The sequence below is a fragment of the Barbatula barbatula genome, assembly GCF_947034865.1.
Source record: "Barbatula barbatula genome assembly, chromosome: 12".
Lineage (NCBI taxonomy): Eukaryota > Metazoa > Chordata > Actinopteri > Cypriniformes > Nemacheilidae > Barbatula > Barbatula barbatula.
The window spans coordinates 1,696,094-1,719,513 of NC_136775.1; the positions used below are offsets into that span (position 1 = coordinate 1,696,094).

Genomic DNA, 23,420 nt, shown 5'->3' on the forward strand with positions numbered 1-23,420 from the left:
CTTCCGCTGGCCTCCCTGCGTTGTCTTTGATCGATATTAACCAACGTTTCATTTCGACAAATAAAAATATCTTAAACTTGAAGCCTGAAAAATCTGCGTGCCAATCTGTAATGTTTAACGTGGTCCACCTAACCACATGCGGATGCTAATGTCGTTAATGTGAGGTAATCACCTCAGGGGTCACGACTCACGATCGAGGGGAATGAAATTTGGAAGGCTGATGGATTTTTACTTGCATGGTTTTATTTTTGACTTAACTAATATTTTTATATTTTGTTACACTTATTGATATAATACACTATTTCTTATTAAAAATACTTCGGGGAATCTTCTTGCGCTTTACAGCTTTAACAAATTCGAAGAGCTTTAAGCAGCCTTACGAGTTCAGAAATATTTGAGAATGCACTTTATTGCACGCAACTCCTTCCATGCTCACTCTGAACCCATCGGGAGGGAGACAGAGAATGCACTGATTCATAAAGGTACTTATATTGTTTAGGCCCTACCTGTGTTTATGAAGAAAAGATGTCGCAGATGTAACCTTTTATGACTTCTGCTGCCCGCACGCAGGTCAAAATTTCAATGCATGGAACCTTCATTGAGTCTGTATGTCCGTGCACTTGCACATTTGTAAGTGAAATTTGCTTGTAATATTTCTGTACTCATGCTTTGCATTTTAACAAAAAGTTGTCTGTGAGTAAACATTATTTAGCGGACCCCCTGCAGTTCCACTGCAGACTCGAGGACCCCTGGTTGAAGACCCATGAAATAGACAATATAACTCGGGTCCCCACAGAGATTTAAGCAGGTATCTACATAGATCAAACTGATACAACATCCATCCGGATATAACAATACTTGTTCTTTAAATCTAAAGAATAAACCATACCCTAATAACCCTTTCTTATACTCTTTTGGATAGTGTGATGACCGAAGTGGCAATGATGTCTCTGCTAAAACAACCTCCCATAAGCCCCTACGTGATACAGATGTTGGAGTGGTTTCACGAGCGGTCTGACACAGGTATCGTTATGGAGGATCCTGGTCCCTGCACGGAAAATAATGAATCTTCATCCACTGGGCGAATAGATAGCACACGTCATTATGCGTCAGGCAGAAGAAGCAGCACAACACTGCATTGCCCACGCCGTCTTTCACTACAACATCAGACAACATCCTGATCAACACAAGCTCTTTGGACATCAAGCTGATTGACTTCGGCTATTCTTTGCCATACACTGGCAGAAAATGCTATGGACGTGCTAGTGAGTTGGCATTTTATGTTCTTGTAGCGCAGTCTGGAAAGGCATTCATTAGGTGTGGGAATCGTTTGGTCCATCACGATTCGATTCTTGACGTATTAATTAGCATACAGAAAAAGTCATTACGTCGTATTTGCGCTCAGACTAGTGTAGGCACTTTCGCTTCTAGACTTTGAACTGTCACATATTGTATTTTAATACAACTGAGTGCCCAACTGGACCCTGGGTCACAAAACCAGTCTAAAGTAGCACCGGAACATATTTTGTAAAAAAACTAAATTATACATTGTATGGGTCAAAATTATCAATTTTCTATAAAGTAAAGATCGTGTTCCATGAAGATATTTTGTGAAATTCTACACTAAATATATAAAAACTTTATGTACTGTATATATACAGGGAATAATGGTAGAATGAAGTTCGTAATCTTTATTATTTATATATCCTTAACTCTGTGCCATCTTTAAAACCTTGGATCTCTCTTTAGCTTTTCCTCCAGTGCTACTAACATCCCTCAGGTGTGTGATAGAATGTGTGGCTGCATCACAGAACAACGGTAATTCGCTCTCTCAGACACCAGACTTGCTTTATTTACTTTTTACAGTACACAGTACACGTTAATTGATTTCTTCACGTTAATTGATTTTGCTTTATTAAATAATTTCTTATTTACCGAATAACAGCGAGACCGAATGCAACGCTGTGATCATCGGAGACTCGATCGTCCGGAACATACGCGCTACATCTACTAAAGGTAAGGTGCGCACTCACTGTTTTCCCGGCGCTCGTGTTCTTGATGTGTCTGCGCAGGTACCTGCGATCCTGAAGGACAACGCTAACGTCGAAGCTGTCGTGCTGCACGCGGGAGTGAACGACGTCAGAATGCGGCAGTCAGATATCCTGAAGAGGGACTTCAGGAGTCTGATAGAGACGGTACGCAACGCATCGCCCACAGCGAGGATTATCGTATCAGGACCGCTGCCTACCTACCGACGAGGGAATGATAAGTTCAGTAGTTCACTTTTTTCGCTTAACCAATGGTTGATGTCATGGTGTATTGAACAGAAGCTGCTCTTTGTAAATAATTTTGATCTGTTCTGGGAGCGACCTAGGCTCTTCCGCCCCGACGGCCTGCACCCCAGCAGCATCGGAGCGGCTCTCCTGTCCGACAACATCTCGAAGGCGCTACACACCTGTTGACTATGTCTCCCACAGGTAAGTCCCCCTCAGGTGAGTCAAAACTTTAACCATAGTATGCGCGCCTCAACTGCTATAAATGTTACTGCTTCCAAATATATAGAGACTATATGTGTCCCCCGAATAATACCACAAAGTAAAAATTCTGGCAAAAGTCAGAGAAAAAATCTGATCGTGATTAAACCTGAAGACAATGTAATAAACAACCAAAACCAATTTATAAAGTTCGGCCTACTTAATATTAGATCACTAAATTCAAAGGCAGTAATTGTAAATGAAATGATCACGGACAACAGTTTTGATATACTCTTTGATATACTTACCTAGTTTTTCTGACATGTCACGCAGGACCCAAGCATCTTGACAAGTCTTCACGACCACATCGAATGCCCATCCCGACAAGATCCTGCAACCAGACACAACTAACAAAAGCCTGGTCAAGGTTACCCTGAATTCAACTACACCAAATATCACTGCGCTATCTTAAACACATGGATGGACCACCCTGGTCCTCCCCATCCTTATGCAATGAACATGTGGTGGAGACTGACGAATCACACGGCAAGGATTTGCAACCCAAGGAACTGCAATATATCTGTCTACACAGAAATATCTTCTCTAGGAGCAGGAAGCTTCGGATGGGTCTTCTTGGCATCCCGAAATCAGATGACCAAAAGGTAGCGCCTGTTTACTCATTTAACGCCTTTAGGTACCTAGAGATTCGTGTTTATGTCTTGTTAAAAAATGCATGCGTACACTGTACATTGTCACACATTAATTTTTATAATCGTTGTGTTTTTTCATTTACCGGTCGCTGTCAAATACTTGAACAAGATTCAAAACGACGCTACCGATGCTAATGTAAGTCAGTCAATCGTAATGAGTTTATATGTAGTTATTTAATGGCCTATGATACGATATACAGTCGATCTGAACCTGCAGTTAACATGAAGTAGTCAATATAGTTTGAGTTCCCAAGGACATTTTAGCATGTCTGTATCTATACTGATAGAATTGATTTAACGTCCATCGGAATAATTATAACAATATATGCTCTTTAAACTAAAGAGTAAACCATAGGCAAGTAACCATTTCCTATACTCTTTTCTCTAGGCGGACTATATGACCGAAGTTAAAATTATGTGTCGGCTACGAAAACCTCCAATAAGCCCCTACGTCATCCAAATGCTGGAGTGGTTTGACTTCCCGGACCACATAAAAACTATCATGGAGTACCCTGGTCCCTGCATGGAACTGCAGAAAATAATCTGCAATAAGTGTCTCATTAACTTAGCAGATATTAGTAGTCTTTATGGTTAAACTGGTTTCAAGGCAGACTGCCGGTGTTACAGCCATTTTAGGAATGCTTTGAATTGGTCTTAGTTACTTAGGAGTCATCTTCACTTCTCTTAACGTCTGACAGGTTTAGGAGCTAGGTATAGAGCTTAAATGCTTTGTGAAATACTCTTAGCACGAAATTTTAGGACAGACACCCATTTTTTTAAGAGTTTCTCCTAAAGCAGCAAGTTATGAGCTACTTTTAGCCTTAAGATGTTTTGTGAATACGGGCCCTGATCTATAAGGTATTTTAGGCTTTTTAGATTAGATTAGATTAAACTTTATTGTCATTACACATATACAAGTACAGTGTAACGAAATGTAGTTAGGTCTAACCAGAAGTGCAGTTAGCAAGTGCAGGATATACAGTTAGAATAAATACAGAATACAATATGAAAAATATAATACAGTGGGCATGGACTATAAAAATATTTTGCAGTAGGTGTGTTCTATGAAAATATGACAGTAACTATGAACAATATATACAGATTACAGACTATATACTATGAACATTAATGTACAGGTGGATATGAACAGATAATAATTTAGACTAAAATAGTGCAAGTGACTTAGGTATGCATAAATTATTGACATTAGCTATTAAAGTTGCAGTGCAATAGGTGAGTTAATGCAGTTGTAGAAGTTGATGCAGTTATTAGAGTTACGGTGCAGTATACGAATTAATGTAGTTAATAGGTTGCAGTCCAGAAGATGAGTTAATGCAGTTAATAAGGTTACAGAGCCTTGTTACAGAGGTTATTTTAGGCTTACGGCAGGCTTTGGGGTTCTCATATTTATATTAGAGCCTAATATTTTTGTTTGTTTGCGTGTTGTATTTTAGCTATGTGTGAGCCACATAAAATGAAATAATATAATTAATAGTTAATATATAACAACATTAATAAAGATTGCTTATGAGAAAAAGAAGGTTTCCGAATATTCTTTTCTTATTTCAAAGTCGTGTTGTAAAAAGATTTATAGGCCTACCTCCTAACTTTGTTAAAAGATAGGATGGGATATCAAACCAAATAGAGTGTTTATTTTAATTAAACGATTAAAGATGACATTTAAGTTTAATAACGCCGATCATATCACAATCTACAGCATTTAGCTAACATTCTTCATTGTCTTTTATTTTTTTACATTTATTTTATTAATTGCTTTAATCTAGTTGAATTTGGCAATGGAAAACCCGGCTAAATTAACATAGAAATTCTAAATTTTGTGTTATGTTCTTCAACATTGAAATGTCCCTCTGCAACCATAGATGTGTACCAGGACTCCCTCAATTGCTCACTCAGGTAAGGCGGTGAGGCCTTACCTGGCATTGGCTGCGCGCTTTTGTCGCAATTGGATGCTCCTGCAGAGGTCAGGTACGGATGACCTTAGGTGGATCTCTCCACTCGATGTTTCAGAGAACCGTGTTCACGAGAGAAACCTATTGCTATGTCTATGCTCATTCTCAGTATGTTTCTGACACACTTTTAATTATTAACTAGATGAGATTAAAGTTTGTGAACAAACTTTATGTTGGCTTGAGAAAGTCTGGTGTAAAAGTTTGAATTGTGAGATAGAAAGGAAAAAGAGGTTAGTGTTATAGATAAAAAGATAAATAGATAATTAGAAAAAAAGATAAGTAGGCAAGTAGACAGACAGACAGATTTGCATTTAGTCATTCAGCAGACACGATTATCCAAAGCGACTTTTCTTTTCAAAGAGACAAAATGATTATTATATTATTAAAGAAAAGCGCTAGAGAGGAAAAGAGGTTAATAAAGAGATAAAGGATAAATAGTAGTAAGATAGGTAGGTAGAGAATAATGCAGAGATTTATAGAGAGTGAGTGTATGTTCATGTTTAAAAGATAAGAATTGTAAAGAAAGAGAGAATAAATGTAAAGAAAGAAAGAATAAATGTAAAGAAAGAAAGATGGATGGATAGATAGAGATAGAGATTAGTGCATTCAGCAGACACGTTTATCCAAAGTGACTATTCATTTTTTTTCAAAGACACACAATTATTATGATATTTTTAAAGAAAAGAGCTAGAGAGGAAAAGAGGTTAATAAAGAGATAAAGAGATAAAAAGATAATAAGATATGTAGGTAGAGAATACTGCAGAGATTTATAGAGAGTGAGAGTATGTTCATGTTTAAAAGATAAGACTTGTAAAGAAAGAAAGAATAAATGAAAAGAAAGAAAGAAAGATGGATGGATGGATAAATAGATAGAGATTAATGCATTCAGCAGACACGTTTATCCAAAGCAACTATTCATTTTTTTTCAAAGAGACAAAATTATTATGATATTTTTAAAGAAAAGAGCTAGAGAGGAAAAGAGGTTAATAAAAAGATAATAAGATAATTAAAAGACAGACAGACAGACAGATGAGTAGATAAATAGAGTATGTTTAAAAGTTAATAATTGTAAAGAAAGAAAGAATAAATGTAAAGAAAGAAAGATGGATGGATGGATAAATAGAGATTAGTGCATTCAGCAGACACGTTTATCCAAAGCGACTATTCATTTTTTTTCAAAGAGACAAAATTATTATATTTTTAAAGAAAAGAGCTAGAAAGGAAAAGAGGTTAATAAAGAGATAAAAAAATAAAGAGATAAAGAGATCAAAAAGATAAAGAGATAAAAAATAAAGAGATAAATAGTAGTAAGATATGTAGGTAGAGATGAATGCAGAGATTTATAGAGAGTGAGTGAATGTTTATGTTTAAAAGTTGTCAGTTGACATTTGGAACATAAACATCTTCCCTGAAGATTCCTTCAATGTAAGTCAATGGGACTTTTTTGAGAGTTTGATCGGCATTTTTAGGAGAATATAGCAACTCGAGTGAGACCAGACTGAAGATGTGTGGGAAGTTTAGTGGCTGTAGCTTAAAAGCTCTAGGAGGAGTAGCAGGCAGAAAATTTGGGGCGGAATAATAATAATAATAATAAGTTTATTTAGCATATCAGTAGGCCTATATTGGCTCTCTCAAGCCAACATAATAAACAGCAGCATAGTACATACGGCACATAACAAACTGTTCGAAACATTATTATAAAAAAATACGATGACAGACAAATTACGAGAACATAATGATAAATTGTTTGAGGCTCATTCTGCATTTATCATGTATTTTAGACTCATTGTGCATTTATCTTGTATTTTAGACTCATTGTGCATTTTACAGATTTGTTGAGGTGTTTTCAATAGTCTGACTTTGCAAAAATGCCAAATATGTATATAATCTGTATAATATAATATGTATTAGCAGATTTGAACAGAAGTGAAGAGTAAACGGGCCCATAAACATTCTGAATATAGTAAACATTGTGTGTGCATGCCAGTATTCACCTCTTTATATCTGTATTCTGCATTTATGTTTTTGCCAAATCCTAAAAAACAATCTCGGTTGCAGTTACAACAAATTTGTAAATGTGCCAAATCATGTTTTCTTTAAATCTTTGAATCTTACGTCTTTAAATCATTTCTATGTGTATTATGGTCATTTCAGTCCAGTGTCTGTTGACATACAGTCATCCAGCAGCAATGTGAAGGAAATTAAATCATCGTGTTTTGCAGAGAATAGCGTTCTGGTCCCACAACCACCATCTGAGGTTTGCCCCGAGATGGATGTAGCGGTCCAAGAATCAGCTCAGTCTCGCAGGCGTGCATTCTGCAGACAGTTTAAATTAAAGGAGCAGGTAAGAACATCACATGAGTGTTATCATACATACATATTTTGATATGTCATGTATAAAAGTAGGATGCTTTCGTAAATTCGAAGTGAAGGGAAACTCACCTCTTTTACACATGACACTGCTGTGTTGAGTTCTGTTATGTTCTAAGGTGTTTCTTATGTACCAGGACAATCTTTCTCCATGCCGTGATACTATTACCACCTGGAACAGAAGACTGCCACATCACCTGAGTGTAGAGGAGGATGAATCACTCCGGTTCCCCTTTCCACCACCTAAGGAGAGCTCAGAAATAAAGATTGCGTGCCAGAAAATTGTTCGCCCCATCTCAAAGGAGATTGGCCATAGGATGATCATCAGGGGTGAGCTTGTAAAATCAATATTCAAGTCAGAATGAAATCTGTTTACATTTTGATATAAAGAAACACTTGGGTGTGAAATAAAATACATAAAGTGTAATTAATCTGATGTAATGCAGGTGACCCAGTCCCATACCCACCAGTTGGCAGATGGTTTTGCTGCAACCTATTAAAAGAGGAGAGGGTGAGAACATCTAGAGAGTGTTATCATATCAAAGTGGTGTTTGTTTATTTGGTCACAAATATTACATATGAATATCAGAATTTCTTTTTGATATGTTCTGTGTACCAGTAGGTTGCATTTGTAAATTCGTAGTGAGGGAAACTTGCCTCTTTTACACATTAAACAGCTGCGTTGTGTTTTTACGTACCAGGACCTTAATACTCAGACCATGCTCGCAATGAACACCTGGTTAATACAAAAGTCTCAGCGCCAGAGGCAAGAGGCCCGGAAATCACACCCACCACCAGGTACCCAGCAATCTAACAAGCTCCATATTTGAAACCAAAGCAGTTAGCTTGCCAAACCAATATTAAATTCAGAATCAAAAATAACATTTGAATTTAAAAACACACGAGTGTAAAGTAAAGATGCAATACATCTGATGTTATACAGGTGTCACTGTCCCACACCCTCCATCCCGCAGGAGTGTAGCCTGGAGACAATTTAAAGAAGAGCAGAAGGTGAGAACATCATATCAAAATGGCGTTTGTTCATTTGGCCACAAAGATTACATACACATATTTGAATTAGTTTTTCTTTTCTGTATAATAATAGGATTTTTGTAAATTCATCGTGAATGAAACTCGCCTCTTATACGGCACATTAAACAGCTGCGATATGTTCTAATGTGTATTTTGTATCTACCAGGACAATCAATCTGTGGACCGTGATACATTTTCCAGCTGGTCCAGAAGACCTGTCAAACTGCCAGACTATCTGAGGTGTGCGCAGGGAAATGTCTATGACTCGTACCATCTCCCCATTAATCACCAAAACCGTAAGCTTAAACAATATTAAATTCAGAATCACAAGTAACTTTTTAAAACAGCATTTGAGTGTGAAGTAAAATATTCAAGGTGTAATAACTCTGATGTTATATGCAGGTGTTTTTTGCAAACTTTACAAAGAAGAAGTGAAGGTGAGTACACCATATGACAAATCAAAATGGTGTTTGTTTATTTGGCCACAAGGATTTCACACAAAGATCTTAATTTGTTTTTGATGCTTTAAACATGTGTTCTTTTGTGTTTTATTGTGTGTTTTTGTCTTGAATGTACCAGGACAAGCCTTCTATACATCAGCCCACATTTTCCTCCTGGTCTAGACAACACCCCAAAATAACGAGAAGGGAGGGTGACACAGATGTATGTATATGCTTTTCATTCCATCTATAGTTTTTACGTACATTTAAATTTTAATGTGACCCTAACTCACACAGCTTCTGTATATCTCCTGTTAATCTTGAGGACTAACGGAATATAATCACACCCAAATATCCGTAGAGTCTTTAGTTTGATCACATTTATAAAAGACAGATACAGCTGTGCGATTATTTCCAAAAACATGTGATGCATGTGGGGGCGGAACTAAAGCACGTGCGCACACATTGCCAAGAAAACACAGACATCAGTTTCACTCACCGGGTGCGGCTCATGTCCGGCTTCTTTTAGCGCTGGGACTGCCGCTCCATCTATCAGTTTTTCCGTTTATATAACATGCATCACCAAAATGCAGCAAACTAACACCACAGCTCTCTCTCTCCTGCAAACAAGTGAAAGTGACTTGTGCGCATGCTCCTTCTCCCGCTCTCCATGGTTGACGCAGGCCTGCCACATGCTTTTCTGGGAGAATTGTCCAATAAGGGATAAGCAATCTTTAATGTTTGAAGAAAACTTTCCGAAACCTTTACAAACACTGGGGGAGTGTATCGAGCACAGAAATACTACGTCATACGTCCGACTCGTTTTTTGACAAGTTGACCGTGTTAAGCATGAGAAGACAACACGTTTAGCAGTGTAAAGACGTCAGAATGCATCACACACCGTTGCACAAATCATGAAATCATGAACATTGTGTTTTATTGTCTGTTCCAGCCCAGCGACATCAGGTTTTCGAGATTTTCCCAAGAACTTCACCTTCTGGAAAAATGTCTATTCTAGCCACCCAAGATAAAGGCATCTCAAATACTTTCTGCTCTTCCATTTCATCCTCCACAGGGCCACATAACATATACCCCCACTTTAATAGATCGCTCAAGTCAAAGGTCATCTCCTAAAGACATAAACACACTCTGTAAACTTCCCGTAATCTTAATCAAAAATCTTAATCAAAAGTTTTATATGATACGCAAATTAAACTACATTTCTGACAAGCATTAAAGTAGGCTATAATCGAAGTGAAGCAACTAGAGAAATGATGAAGTTTTATGGTAAACCATTGAAATATGTTAAGAAATGTAAACGTGATTCTGCTTTCAATGCCGAAAAAGAGCAGCTCTACCACTGGGTTCAGTGGGCTTTTGGTGCACTGTTGCCCTCACTAATATGGCGGCGGCGTGTAGTTGTTTATTATGTTTATACATAGAATAACTAGATGCCGCATTCAAACGCTCCAGGTACGTAGACGTGTCCGCCATCTTGGAACGGTCCACTGACGTCACTCACAGTTGACTAGACAGCCCCAACACTACACCCGGGCATTTCAATTGCTGAACAATGTGATAACCTTTCGTTGTTGTCATGTGTTATTGAAGCAGATATCATGTGTGAGTTTACACAATAATAAATATGTGTTCATAATCATTCACATCAGTTTGATTTTGAATGTAAACGGACCGGCTCGCACCGTTCCAATATGGTGGCGGACGACCAATAGAAACACGTGATTATGCGGCATCTGGTTATTTAAATATCAAACTAGGATTGTTTTGCTATTGTAAATATGGAAACCTTCTTTGGAAAAAATATTGTATATGTTCCATGTTTTGTGTGTGAAGTTTGAAAATGTAATTTTGGGGTTTGTTGTATATAAGAGTCAGATATCTTTAATTTGATTAATCTTATTTTGTTACTGGCTCAATGTTATTATCATGAGTGTACACAAGCCATGTTTCAATGCTTTTATGTTAAACGTCATGTTGATCTGACGTCCTCCTACCAGGAAAGCTCTGAAGACTCTTGTATGCATGTTTTTATGCGTATCACATTGTAATTTCACTTTATTATGAAAAAAAGTGCTTGTCAAACTTGGGGGGCCCCAAGACGGAGCCGGGGGGCACATATATTGTGGCGTTTTATGAAATATATCTTGCATTTGACATAATCAAACAAACCAATAAGACCACCATCTAAAATAATCCATGTTCCAACATTGTACAACTGAAAATGTATTGGTTTAATTAAAATTCTAAGTTTAAGAATAAGTCTTTATTTGAGGGAACACAAAGCAATAATACAAAATGAAAAACTAGATTAGATCCACTCCACTATAAAACTACATCAATGTACATTACATTCAACATTCAAAGCCAGATATATTACATTTGTTCGTTTTGTTTTATTTTATTAAAACGGATTGTTTTCTGTGTCCAAACGAGTTACAAAATGCACACGACCTTTAACCCACTTATCAGAGGAACGACTCTCGGCGTCGATGTTAGTCAGAGCGCTGTTGTGAGGAACGCATCGGATTTGATTGGACACGGCTCGTCACTTGATTGGCAGCTCGCTTACATGACGAATTCGATTGGTTCACGGAATGGGCGTGTTCTCTAAAGCCCGCCCCAGCGAGTGTCACAGCAGTAATCCTCCGGTCTGATCCTCGTCCTGAAACTCATTCGGTCCCGCGGTAGACCGTCAGACGCCTGAACGAACACGATGAGCGCCCGAGTTCTGGTCGGAGTTAAACGGGTCATTGACTATGCTGTCAAGGTACACAGATATATTCCCATAAACCCTTTTGTTTGTTTGTCGTGATGTCTGACTTTAGCCCAGCTGTGCTTGAGGGAGGTTACGTCAGGTGCGAACTGGGGCTATAGATCAAGGTCAGTCTTGTACATGGACGTGTGTTTCTTTAAGTCATAACAAGACAAGACACTTCGCGTTGTGATCCTGTGAATCTCTTTGGAAGTTAGAAAATGAGCTTTGGTTTCAGGTTTAGGACAGTTGACCTCGACTGAACTCACTAGCTGGACTTCAGTAAACAAGAATCATATGCTTAGATGATGTGCTCCTAAAACTAACTTAAACTTCGCATCTTACACACAAATATATTCATTTCAATTTCTAAACCTTTAATATTTGTTACTTGATTTGCTGTTTTTGTGGTTTCACGTGATCTGTCTGGATTCTGGGGGGTATGTTTGAATTTTAGCTGTAACACAATGCATGTGTTTAGAAATGAACAGTATCATACTGAACCAGACAAATGAAGGAGTAAAATACAACATAAGGCATTAGTTCAATGGTTCACAAGCTGGTGCATCAACGCTGTTTATCATTTTTTGAAGAAACATTCAAAACAAAAATCATGTATTTTAATTTGTCGCAAACGTGCAGATTTCTGGAGTGTAAGAGTCGTACTGTACTTTTTTTACTACAGCAGATATCAGCCCCTTGCAGTTGCTAGTTTTGCGTCACTGTCCATCCCACAATCCAGCTCAAAAGTGTGATGCTTGTCTTTAAATGACGTTTTTACATTGCATTTATATTTCATAAGTTGGCAGATACAAAAAAAGTGACTTGCAAGTAGTATTATGTAACATTTTGTCTACATGCACTGATAGTTTACCAGGCCATGTTACTTGGAGGATTCAAGCTGAAGGGAGAGAATGGACACAATGCATGTATTTAGAAATGAACAGTATCATCTTGAACCAGACAAACTAAGAGTAAAATGTTACACAATGCACACAATACGTTTCTAAAGACAACATTTTTTTATTATTATAGACATGGTTATAATTTCAAAAGCCCTAAAAACACAGTTTCTATACTTCATGCACCCTTAATGAAAAATCTATATACATCAATTTAAATATCAAACAGTCAGGATGATAACAGATTCAAAGACTCACCGACACGTTGATGTAACTTATTGATTGACGGGTTTTATTGAATTGGCTTGTCATCAATACATTGCCCAATATCATCGTGACACTTTGCTTTTCAAAGCAGTTTGAAGCAGACTATGTGCTGGACATTGACATGGTTTATAAGCTTTTTTGTGGCCTCAGCTGGGATGCAGAAACCCTTATACCTTTGCGTAGAAATATTGATCCAGGAGTATTGCTAGGGGAGAAGGCAGATGACTTGTGTCTTCTATTGGATCTGACTATTTCTGTGTCCTCTATTCTACCCTTGGCATACTATGCATATGCATGCAGTTCATCTGAAGTTTTATTTAGAGAAAGGCTCCTATCATCATGTTAAGTCATCTTGATTTAGCTATGTTGTTCCCTCATTTCTGTTTCTGCTAAAGATCCGAGTCAAGCCGGACCGTACCGGTGTGGTCACAGATGGCGTCAAGCATTCCATGAATCCTTTCTGTGAGATCGCAGTGGAAGAGGCGGTTAAACTCAAGGAGAAGAAGCTTGTCAAGGAGGTCGTGGCTGTCAGCTGTGGTCCTCAGCAAGCTCAGGTTGGAAAAACATTTAATATACATTACACAGCGTAAACACATCTACACAGTTTTGCTGTGCCACAGTGTCCTGATGCCTCCTATCACAGTCGTCTCTTTGTTTGAAGTTGGCGTATGGAATCTGCTGCTGGGTCATGTATTTGTAGGGAAATGAGATCAATCTACAGTTTATCAGTAATAAGACTGCAACAGCAGTGTTTATATTGCAGGAGACGATCCGGACCGCTCTGGCCATGGGGGCTGACCGTGGCATCCACGTGGAAGTTTCTGGGAAAGACTATGAAGCACTCGGCCCTCTGCAAGTCTCCAAGATTCTGGCTGCGCTGGCTAAGAAAGAGGAAGCCAATCTGATTATTTTGGGTAAACAGGTAACTGACACCCCTTAATCATATTATGTATATTAATATAGGATGTCAACGTTCATCATAATTTAACCGTGAAGGTAATGTTTTCCAGGCCATAGATGATGACTGCAATCAAACAGGGCAGATGACAGCAGCTCTGTTGGACTGGCCCCAGGTCAGTTATTGTTTCGTTTTCATCATTGCTTATTGAAAAAGCAAGCATTATCGTTACTATTCCTGGTATTTGCTGTTAAGATTTTATATTGTTGGAGCAATATTAAACGTCCCCCATAGTTTAATCATTAAATGTCTTTCTGTTGATATACATGTTTACAGCTTAACATACAAAAAAGTGATGTTACAGAATGTTGCTATTCAACATAACTAAATGGGTCAGGATTGAGAATCTGAACTGGCCGTTTTATAATATTCATTCATTTTCCAGGGAACGTTTGCCTCCGAGGTGACCTGGGACGGAGACGAGCTGAATGTGGTGAGAGAAATCGATGGTGGTCTGGAGACCATAAAGATCAAAATGCCGGCCGTGTTAACCGCTGACCTCCGCCTCAACACGCCCAGATACGCCACACTGCCCAACATCATGGTACATTGATATTACTCGTAATGTGAAGTGTTTATCATGTGTAGAATGTGTGGCTTAATTCAGCTTTTCAAACAAATAATGTTCCTATAGATTCTTTCAAAGCAACAACATAGACCAACGTTACCGCCTACACGCACGCTTTTGTGGACTAGACTTTACTTCCGATACACACCCGCAAAGAGCAGAATCCCTGCATATCATGTCTGACAACAAGCAATAGAAATAACAAGTCAATTAGCAAGTTAAAAGTACGTCTAGCCAGTATTATTTTGGGTTATCGGTCGAAGAATCGTTACTTTGCTAAATGCGACAATTACACAACCCATTCAACAAACTGTTTATTAAAAAAATAAAAAAATGTAATACAATTATTATACAATGAATTATTATAAATAAAATATAAGCCGTTGTGTTATTATCTAGACCAAAAAACAAACGCAGACCGGAAGTTAACTTAGATTATGGATTGGATCTCTATAAGACACGCATATACTGATATAAAATAATGCATAACTTGGACAGTCTCATACTGTGGTGTTAATGATATGAAATATGGTTTTAATGACTTGTTATAAAATGGAATTGCATGGTTATGTGATTAGTTGTCCTCTTATGCTTCTACAGAAAGCTAAGAAAAAGAAGATCACTATTGTGAAGCCCGGAGACCTGGGAGTGGACATGAGCTCACGGCTGGAGGTGCTCAATGTGGAGGAACCTCCACAGAGAAAAGCTGGAGTGAAAGTGGAGACTGTGGATGATCTGGTGGGCAAACTAAAAGAAATGGGAAAAATATAGAGGCAGATGCAAGAGAGCAGAGCAGACCACCGATGAAGGTGAGAATATATGTTTACACATGACTGACCACCTGTTAAGGATTCTCATTATTTTCTTAGGTTGTCCAGATGAACTGCTTTTTTTAATTTTGTTCTCTTTGACATCTGCAGGTCTTTTGTCACTGGTGATGGAACTAAATCTAACTTATCTCAGACTTTGAGGCCAGTAAACTTGATGATGGCCCCATCACAAATCCAGCCCGACGTTGTTCACCATATCGGGTTTTTAACTGCTTTGTAACATTTGTTGATGTTGAGAGACGCTGCTCCTTTAAAGGTTCATCCTCCCCACAGAGGGGTCAACAGTTTTTCTGTACATTTATTGTACAAGTTTTTCTTTTTTTTTCCTGTGTTTTTGAATGCACTGATGGCACTCACATTCACGTTGTGTAAATATAATTGGATTTGCTCACATCATCCTCACTCGACCCGAAGGGACATTATCTGTGTTGCTGTAATTCGTCGTGTTATAAACTCGTTACAGCATGGATGATTCGCACGGTCTAATGACTGTCATCGGTTTGTGTTGTTGTTTAAAGTTAAGCATGATTTTGGACCGGACGGTGTCTCTCAGCATCAGGTCTGATCTAAAACCACAAGCGCCTCAGGATTAGTTCTGATTGTACAGTACCATTCAATGACAATAAAACATGTCGTCTTTTTCATATGCATATAATTGTTTTCTTGTCTCGTTTTGAAAGCATAACTCGGTGCTATAAGCAATTTTTACTTTGTTTTGAAAATGTCAATTTTTTGTTAGTAGTATCTTATCACAAGTTAATGGCATCTATTTTATAGAATTCTGCACATTGTCCCCCCAAATGGTACAAGCCGGTCTAGGTTGACAGAGTATAAATAGTTCACCCAAAAATTAAATGAATGTAATTGAAAACGTGAATAACTTTTGTTCTTTGAAACACATACGTATTGAGAAATGTCTCAGTGGTTTTGTTCATACAATTGAAGTTATCAGAATTCTTTAAAATATATTTTATATTCTGCAGAAGACACGAGGGTGAGTACATGATGAAAGATTTTTCATTTTTGGGTTTACTCTCACACAGAGAATGCTGTGAAGATATCATGTATCTCCATATGCGCGCTATTACTTTTCAAAGTCATTTTGAACAATATTCATTGTCTTGATGTTTGCAATTTCAACTTTGCTGCAAATCGTGCATTGGAAATGGTTACAAAAGCAAGCCAGTGAAGTTGTATGGGCAATTTTTCCATTTGAATCCTTTATCAATGTTAGCATGTACTGCAGCTTACCCAAGCAAACTAATGAAATCGGTCGAAGTTGATGCATTTGATGTAGTTTAGACTAGAAACAGTTATCAATGATTGGACACTTTTTGCCAAGAAAACACCTTTCTTCTTCCTGACACAGACTAAACGTCTTTAAACCATATTTTACCAGTGTTTATATGATATCAAGGTCGTTAGACTTGGAAAAAAAACAAGTATATAACAGTTCTTTCCAAAAGACACGAGCCATCCACAAGGGGGCGCGTACCATCTTCCACAAAGATGAATACAAGTCTTCTCGAAATCATTTTAAAGTTTATTCAATTGGTTGGTACCAATAATCTACCAATGCAATGAACCACGTTTATTTATTTATTAATTATATTTTCAGTAGTCAAACCCGTCTGCAATATTCGATCCTGAGTTAGAAAAGTAACGGATTGGATTATAATTTAAACCCGAATTAAACGCCGAGAAACCTAAAAATGAACAGCACACAGCTAAAAAGAGTAACTTAAAATAGTCATTTTAACAATTTGTTGATGTTTCTGTTCGGATGGTTTCGCGCAGGTGAGACGCACCTGTGCAGCTGGGGGAGGAGTCTGTGCAGCTGGGGGAGGAGTCTGGAAACATTCTCAAAAGACTGCGCTCGAGGAATTCTCATCTGTTGAGATGCAGTGGAGTAACATGATTTCTCTTAACTCATCATGTAAAGAAATGCAGTGACTTTCAAAGTGATTATCCAATATTTCCAACATTTGACGATATGCAGACGCTGTCTGATCTGATTGTTCTTCTCTTCTTCATTACAGGTGAGGGAAAACGTCTCATAGCTCAAGGTTTTATAGTGGTTATCTTTTGTTTTTCTTCAATAAGGCAAAAATAGAAATAGCCGTCATTTCGGATAGAATTTCAATCATGTGCTTAGCTTGATGATGTCATAGCTTATTACAGTTTTAACATTTTTGTATTGTAAAATACAAGGTCTGCTAATAAATGTGATATTGATAATATGGCCTAATACACTCCTGAACAAAATCTTAAGCCCGGGGGAAAACATTACAAGTATTGGCATTTCTCGCTGGTGGATCGTAGCCAGGTTGTAAGAACTGCTTCAAAATGCCAAAACAAGAAACAGGAGAAAGAGACAGAAAATAGAGAGTTGGCAATTTATTAAAAACTCATTTGAACTCGAACAAGCTTATCAAAAGTTTAAGACCATAGTCCAAACAAAAAGCCACAACAGAACTCAAATTGTTCATTTATATCTGATCCTCAAGGTCTCGTGAGCTATTTCACTTTCCTGTAATTAGGGTTTCAATTTACCATTGATTCTTTGCAGTAATGTAATACATCCCATAACGGAGCATTCCCTAAAGAGACAGGCTTGCCTTTTTTCCTCTTGTCATAGGTCATGTGTGTGATCTGAGCATCTCCCCGACGCAGCCCGTGTCTGTTGATGCTCTGGTGGGCAGCGATGTGACCCTTGCTGTGTCTCACAGTGGAGCATCTCAGCCGGTGGTCACATGGTTTATGGAAGGTCTTCCTGTCGTAACATGGACCATTAGTGACTACACGTCTCCAGATGTTGCTTCGGATCACTCCAGCGTTTTGCACGTGGACCAGAACGGATCTCTCACCTTCCGAAACGTGTCACTTGGTTATAATGGAACATACACTGTAGAAATGACTAAAATCGGGGAGATAAGAGTTAGCGCCACATTTTATCTCTTTGTTTATGGTGAGTATGGAGAACCACGTTCGGCCATTATGTTTCCTAAAGATTGTGTCATTATTCTAGTTTTATGGAACCTATAAAAGAGTGTTATAGTATATCTTTTTTCATTTTTTTCACAGATATCATCAAGAATGTGTCCCTGCACACTGATCCAGTCGAGGCCATTGAAGGTGCACGTGTGTTCACGTTCTATTACAGTACATTGCAAGGAGACACCAGAGAGGTGTGGTGGTTCTTTAATGGAGTCCGGCTGGACAATGGACCGTATTATTCCATCAATGGGAAAAACCTCACAATATATCAGCCCAGCAGAAACGACACGGGACAATACGCAGTCGTCCTTACAAACCCGTTCAGCTCTGGGACACAGTACAGAAATATAACAGTTCTGTGTATGTATTACATTTCATTTAGTTTAATAATATATTACGAATGAATGTGCATTGAAGGACTGGGAGGGTTATTACATCATCAACCACCTAACACCACCGAGAACACCTTAACAACCTATTCTTACTTCTATATACAATTAACTCTCATTTATATCATTCGTTTTCCTGTTACTTAAGCCAGTATGCCATCAAAAGGCTTTTATTTTCACCCAACAATAACGCGTTTCTTTCTTTTCCTCCGGCTGCCCTTAGATGGACCAGATATGCCGGTTCTCATGGTAAGTCCAACAAAAGCAGTCTTTGTTTCTGGAGATTCTCTGTTCCTGTCCTGTGCGGCCGAGGGTCTGCCGCCCCCCTCTGCCACATGGAGTTTCAGCGGCCGCTCCATTCCAGCATCATCAGGAGGAACCGTCAACCTCACAGATGTTGCAACAAGTCAAAGTGGCGTTTACACCTGCGTGCTGATCAACCCGAAGACTGAGGCACAGCGGAAGAGAAACATCACCATACATGTCTATGGTACGCAATTCTAAAGTCTAGATTTAAGACATGCATGTTGGGATGTGGGTGAATATATATTTGCGATGCAACGCTGTGTTATATTATTGAAAGTGCACTAAATGGTATAGGGTGTAAGAATACGGTCACGATTAGATACACAGAAAATGCACAATGCTGCGTTCACCACATGATAGTTTCAAGATATTTTTGACAAAATTTCCAATGATATTCCAAAACAGATATTTATCCGAAACATTAACAAATTTCTGTTATGTTTTTATTGAACACACAGCTTGCTATAGAATTGACAACATTCAGGGTCTATGTGTAAATCATCTGAATGTGAATGAATAAAAATTGAACAGGTTTGTCAGTAAAATAAAACTGATTGTTAACAAACTTAAACTAAAGAGGCAAATTGAGAAAGCTAAACTAGAAAAGAGCTTCTCGAAGCAGTAAAGGCTAATTTCTTAATTTTTCTACATTTATTTTTTAGCTTTCTTTCTTATTTGTTCTCTTTTGTTGTGTATACTACACACTCTGGAAAGAGTTTGGTACAAAGCATGGTGCAATATATCATACTGTGTATGTTTATGTAAAAGACAAATCTTGCAACTACTACCACACGTATCGTAACTTTTGAGTTGTTTCACGGTATATTGTCAAACCCTCATCGAATAATGTGTCTCTGTGCTAAAAAATCTATTATCATTTACTCGTACGACGTTGTTTCATACAGTATGTCTGCTGTTTTTTCTATAAAGTCCGGTTAGACACAAGTCACACTAGTTAAAAAAACTTTAACTATTTACTCGATTTTATTTGGTGAAACAATTGACACTAAAAAAGAAATATACTGTTTAAATTGAGTAAATGTATGTAAAATAAAAACAAGCAAATCTGAGAAACTCACATTTTATTAGAATCCACCAAAAATATGAAGGGTATTTAAAAATATAATTAGTTAAATAAATACTTTTAATAATAATAATAATAATAATAGTAACATTTAAATAATAGGTACATCTTAGAGAAATTAACTGTTGTTCCCAGTGTCCCACTCAAAAATTCACTTAAACAAGTTAATAACTTTAGAACGTTGCGATATTTCCGTGTATTATTTTTTAAGTGTGAAGATTGAACGTTAAGAACAGCGAGGGACTCTTGTTTCTGCATTTCTTTCCTATGGCTGACTCATGTTTTCATTGTGACAGAAATTCCCAGCGGTGAGCTATTGTGCTCCGTTCAGGCTTTGAATGAAAACCTGGGCCTGCAGTTCCTCTGTGTGTGGCCAGGGGGCGTCCCAGAAGCACGTTTGTCTTTCCCAGGCTTGAGTGTCAACGACAGTGGGGAGGGAAACTTCAGTATAACTCCAAATGACATTCTGAGTTTAAGTGGAGAGGAAATAATTTGTAAAGCAGAACATGCCCTAATTCAGACACAGTGCAGCATCATTCCCCGTAAGTAATACTTTATGAGAAATGATTCATTCTCTTACTCGTTCAGCTTAGTATACATAAATATTAGTTTAGTAAAGCTGCAGTCTGTAACTTCAAAAAATAAACATTTATCGAGCAAGTATATAGTCTGTAAAAATATGTTTACAATTTGTCTTCTAACCTTACCATTTTCCACAAGCGTAAGCTTTGAACTGTCGGAAATGATTTTACAAGAAATGTCAGTTTGACTTGTTGAAAGGTCCAGTTTATGAAATTTACTGACATCTAGCGGTTAGGTCGCAAATTGCAACCAACGGCTCACTCCACCACACTTCCGCGGACGACACAGGTTTAAAGTCACAGTGCAATTAAAAATTTTCTAACACAGTGTTGCAGTGGTTATTATAAATGATTTAATTCATTATTGTTGTCAAATTAATTTGTAGTTTTAAACTTTAAACATAACTCTTCTCTTCATGTTGTAAGGCAGGAAAAGAGGTAGGACTGACTGTCCAATGGGGACCGGTGGTTTATCAGGCCAACTTACAATGATCCAATCAATTAAGTGAGGGTGACATGAAGTCCCGCCCTGTACGTCCCGTCGGATGTACATCACGATACAGAAAAAAAGACAATTGCAAACTATCGTTTCATGGGGACTTTAAGATGTCTTCACATTTGACATTCTTTGCGAAATGAGATAGCATATGAAACGCGTTCTGTAGAGCAGTTTGTCCCTTTAGGGCTACTGTAGAAACAACATGGTGAATTCCGTGCAAGGGGACCCGCGGTGTATGCATATAGAAATAGCTCGTTCTAAGATAATAAAACATAACGCTTCTTTATGTAAGGTCTTTATGGGCCTCTGCAGACAGTTATGTATATATAATGCATTTCTGTCAATAGTTCCTCCAAAAAACGACACACTGGACCTTTAACGCATGTACAGAAGAGTATGTCAAGCATCCTGCAATTTTACATTTCAAACATAGATGGCGATAGAAAAGCAAAAGGATGGATCGATGTCATTAAAGTGTTTATGTGCAGGTGGTCCCGTAGATTTCCTACCTGTTATTTTCACCAACATCAGCCGAGATGAACAGACAACTGTTGTGGTCCACTGCAATACAGAGGCCTCGCCTAAAGCCGTCATACACTGGCTCAAAGATGGGCAGGGACTGGAAGATGGACCCAAATATCAGATCAGTACGGACACGTCTCAACTCTTCATCCGTGATTTTAATGTCAGTTCCACGGACCTCGACATCTACACCTGCACAGCCATCAATCCTCTCGGCAGCAAAACCTCCAACGTCACGCTGCTCGGTATGAACGAGAACGTTCACTTATCCAAGCAAGCTTAGTATGTGTTGAGATGTTTCTTTACTTCTCTTTCTGTATCTTTTGTTTGTTTATTCAGGCCCTCAGATCTCAGATTCTAGTATTGTCCTGAGTGACAATCGAACAGAAGTGACTTTGAAATGGGATGTGCCTCCTACATCGATCATTACAGGTATATACAGTATTCAACACGGGTTACTTATTTATGATAATACACAACAGATAGATTTGAGAAACGATACTTTACAGGCTTTCACATCCAGATGAAAGGCCCAGACCCCGTTGGCTCTTCCCGGTCGGAATTTCGCACCATCCGGATGATGCCGGGCTTCACCAGGACCACAAACATCTCCGGACTCGAGCCAAAATCTTCTTATTTCTTCAGGATCATCCCTCAAGCAGGAGGAACCACAGGAGAACGGTCCACAGAGTATCGGGTTCAACCAGGTTCCATTGCTTCTAAATCGGTTTAAAAGTAGAATTTGACCCAAACAAGACAGCGTTACAAACCGTTAAATTCACTGTGGATGTTTTGTGGATGTACAAGGTGTAGTTTAATCGTCTAAAAATAAATATACTGTAACTTTGTAACCTAATTCGTTATACACTGAAAAGTCGCCACATTGTATAGAAATGCAACATATGTTTATGATGTTTGTGTAAGATGCTGGTCTCAGTACTGCAGTCATTGTTGGGATCTCTGCGGCTCCCTGCAGCATCATGCTGATTCTCATCGTGTTGGCTTTCATCTACTGTGGAAAATGTGGTAAGTTTTTGTCCCTTCTGTTCTCTTTTTAGTTTTTATAGAAAGATGATAGAGCAATATATCAACCATGTTGATTTAATACAGCAATATGTTTTTATGTTCTGCAATTGAATGTAAAAAAACCAAAATGTTTTACGTTTGTAATTTGTGAAAAACGTTCACGTCGGAAGTTCACCGAATGACATCCCGTTTTAGCTTAAAGTGATAGTTCATCATTTACAAACCTGTCTGACTTTCTCTCTTCCGCAGAACACATAAGAAGACATTTTGAAAGTTCAAAAGTTGATAACCGAACAGCACCGGACCCCCTTCACTGGACACAAACCAGTGCAAGTGAATGGGGTCCAATTAACAGCATTTTTCTAAATATCTACTTTTGGGTTCTGCCGAAGAAAGAAAGTCAGACAGGTTTGAAATGACAAGAGGCCGAGTGAATGATGACAGAATATTCATTTTTGGGTGAACTATTGCTTTAACGCATGCTGTATCTGACTGTTAGTAATACGTTCAGAAAACAGTTTTTTTAAAAGGTCACTTAGTTATTCCTGAGCTGTATGTCACCAAGAACATTTAGGCAAAATATATATAATAATAATAAATAATATCGATATATTAAAAGTTGCTTTTGTAGAACTTGCTAGTTATTATAGTTTTGATAATATTTTAAATGAGCTTTTATTGTTTAGATGTCTAGTTTGCGTGTTCATTTTAGTTCAAGTTTT

General features: G+C 38.0%; 3 protein-coding genes across 3 annotated transcripts; all 3 read left to right on the forward strand.

Annotated features, from left to right (window-relative positions):
- Positions 1 to 351: 351 nt before the first annotated feature.
- On the forward strand, positions 352 to 11,268 carry LOC306901807 (uncharacterized protein). The gene is made up of 14 exons (XM_079469910.1): positions 352 to 808; positions 923 to 1,265; positions 1,750 to 1,818; positions 1,946 to 2,477; positions 2,808 to 3,136; positions 7,377 to 7,498; positions 7,662 to 7,854; positions 7,971 to 8,035; positions 8,226 to 8,322; positions 8,468 to 8,535; positions 8,723 to 8,852; positions 8,959 to 8,993; positions 9,136 to 9,219; positions 9,949 to 11,268. The coding sequence occupies exons 6-14, from the start codon at positions 7,424 to 7,426 to the stop codon at positions 10,012 to 10,014; spliced, it is 813 nt and encodes a 270-aa protein (XP_079326036.1). The 5' UTR covers positions 352 to 808; positions 923 to 1,265; positions 1,750 to 1,818; positions 1,946 to 2,477; positions 2,808 to 3,136; positions 7,377 to 7,423; the 3' UTR covers positions 10,015 to 11,268.
- Positions 11,269 to 11,613: 345 nt separating this feature from the next.
- etfb (electron transfer flavoprotein subunit beta) lies at positions 11,614 to 16,169 on the forward strand. Its single transcript, XM_079469786.1, has 7 exons — positions 11,614 to 11,784; positions 13,334 to 13,492; positions 13,702 to 13,860; positions 13,949 to 14,011; positions 14,282 to 14,440; positions 15,065 to 15,273; positions 15,385 to 16,169. The coding sequence occupies exons 1-6, from the start codon at positions 11,731 to 11,733 to the stop codon at positions 15,233 to 15,235; spliced, it is 765 nt and encodes a 254-aa protein (XP_079325912.1). The 5' UTR covers positions 11,614 to 11,730; the 3' UTR covers positions 15,236 to 15,273; positions 15,385 to 16,169.
- Positions 16,170 to 17,287: 1,118 nt separating this feature from the next.
- vsig10l (V-set and immunoglobulin domain containing 10 like) lies at positions 17,288 to 22,509 on the forward strand (the record flags this gene model as incomplete). Its single annotated transcript, XM_079468983.1, has 8 exons — positions 17,288 to 17,333; positions 17,933 to 18,262; positions 18,379 to 18,651; positions 18,904 to 19,170; positions 20,367 to 20,612; positions 21,639 to 21,917; positions 22,012 to 22,104; positions 22,182 to 22,509. 8 exons carry the CDS (start codon positions 17,288 to 17,290, stop codon positions 22,403 to 22,405), a joined length of 1,758 nt encoding a protein of 585 aa, XP_079325109.1. The 3' UTR covers positions 22,406 to 22,509.
- Positions 22,510 to 23,420: the final 911 nt, after the last annotated feature.

Coding starts and splice junctions, on each gene's coding strand:
- LOC306901807 (XM_079469910.1), top strand. CDS start 7,424: ATGGATGTAGCGGTCCAAGAATCAGCTCAGTCTCGCAGGCGTGCATTC. Junction 8,036..8,225: donor ACCTATTAAAAGAGGAGAGG/GTGAGAACATCT, acceptor TTTACGTACCAG/GACCTTAATACTCAGACCAT. Junction 8,323..8,467: donor GAAATCACACCCACCACCAG/GTACCCAGCAAT, acceptor GATGTTATACAG/GTGTCACTGTCCCACACCCT.
- etfb (XM_079469786.1), top strand. CDS start 11,731: ATGAGCGCCCGAGTTCTGGTCGGAGTTAAACGGGTCATTGACTATGCT. Junction 13,493..13,701: donor GTGGTCCTCAGCAAGCTCAG/GTTGGAAAAACA, acceptor TTTATATTGCAG/GAGACGATCCGGACCGCTCT. Junction 14,441..15,064: donor CCACACTGCCCAACATCATG/GTACATTGATAT, acceptor ATGCTTCTACAG/AAAGCTAAGAAAAAGAAGAT.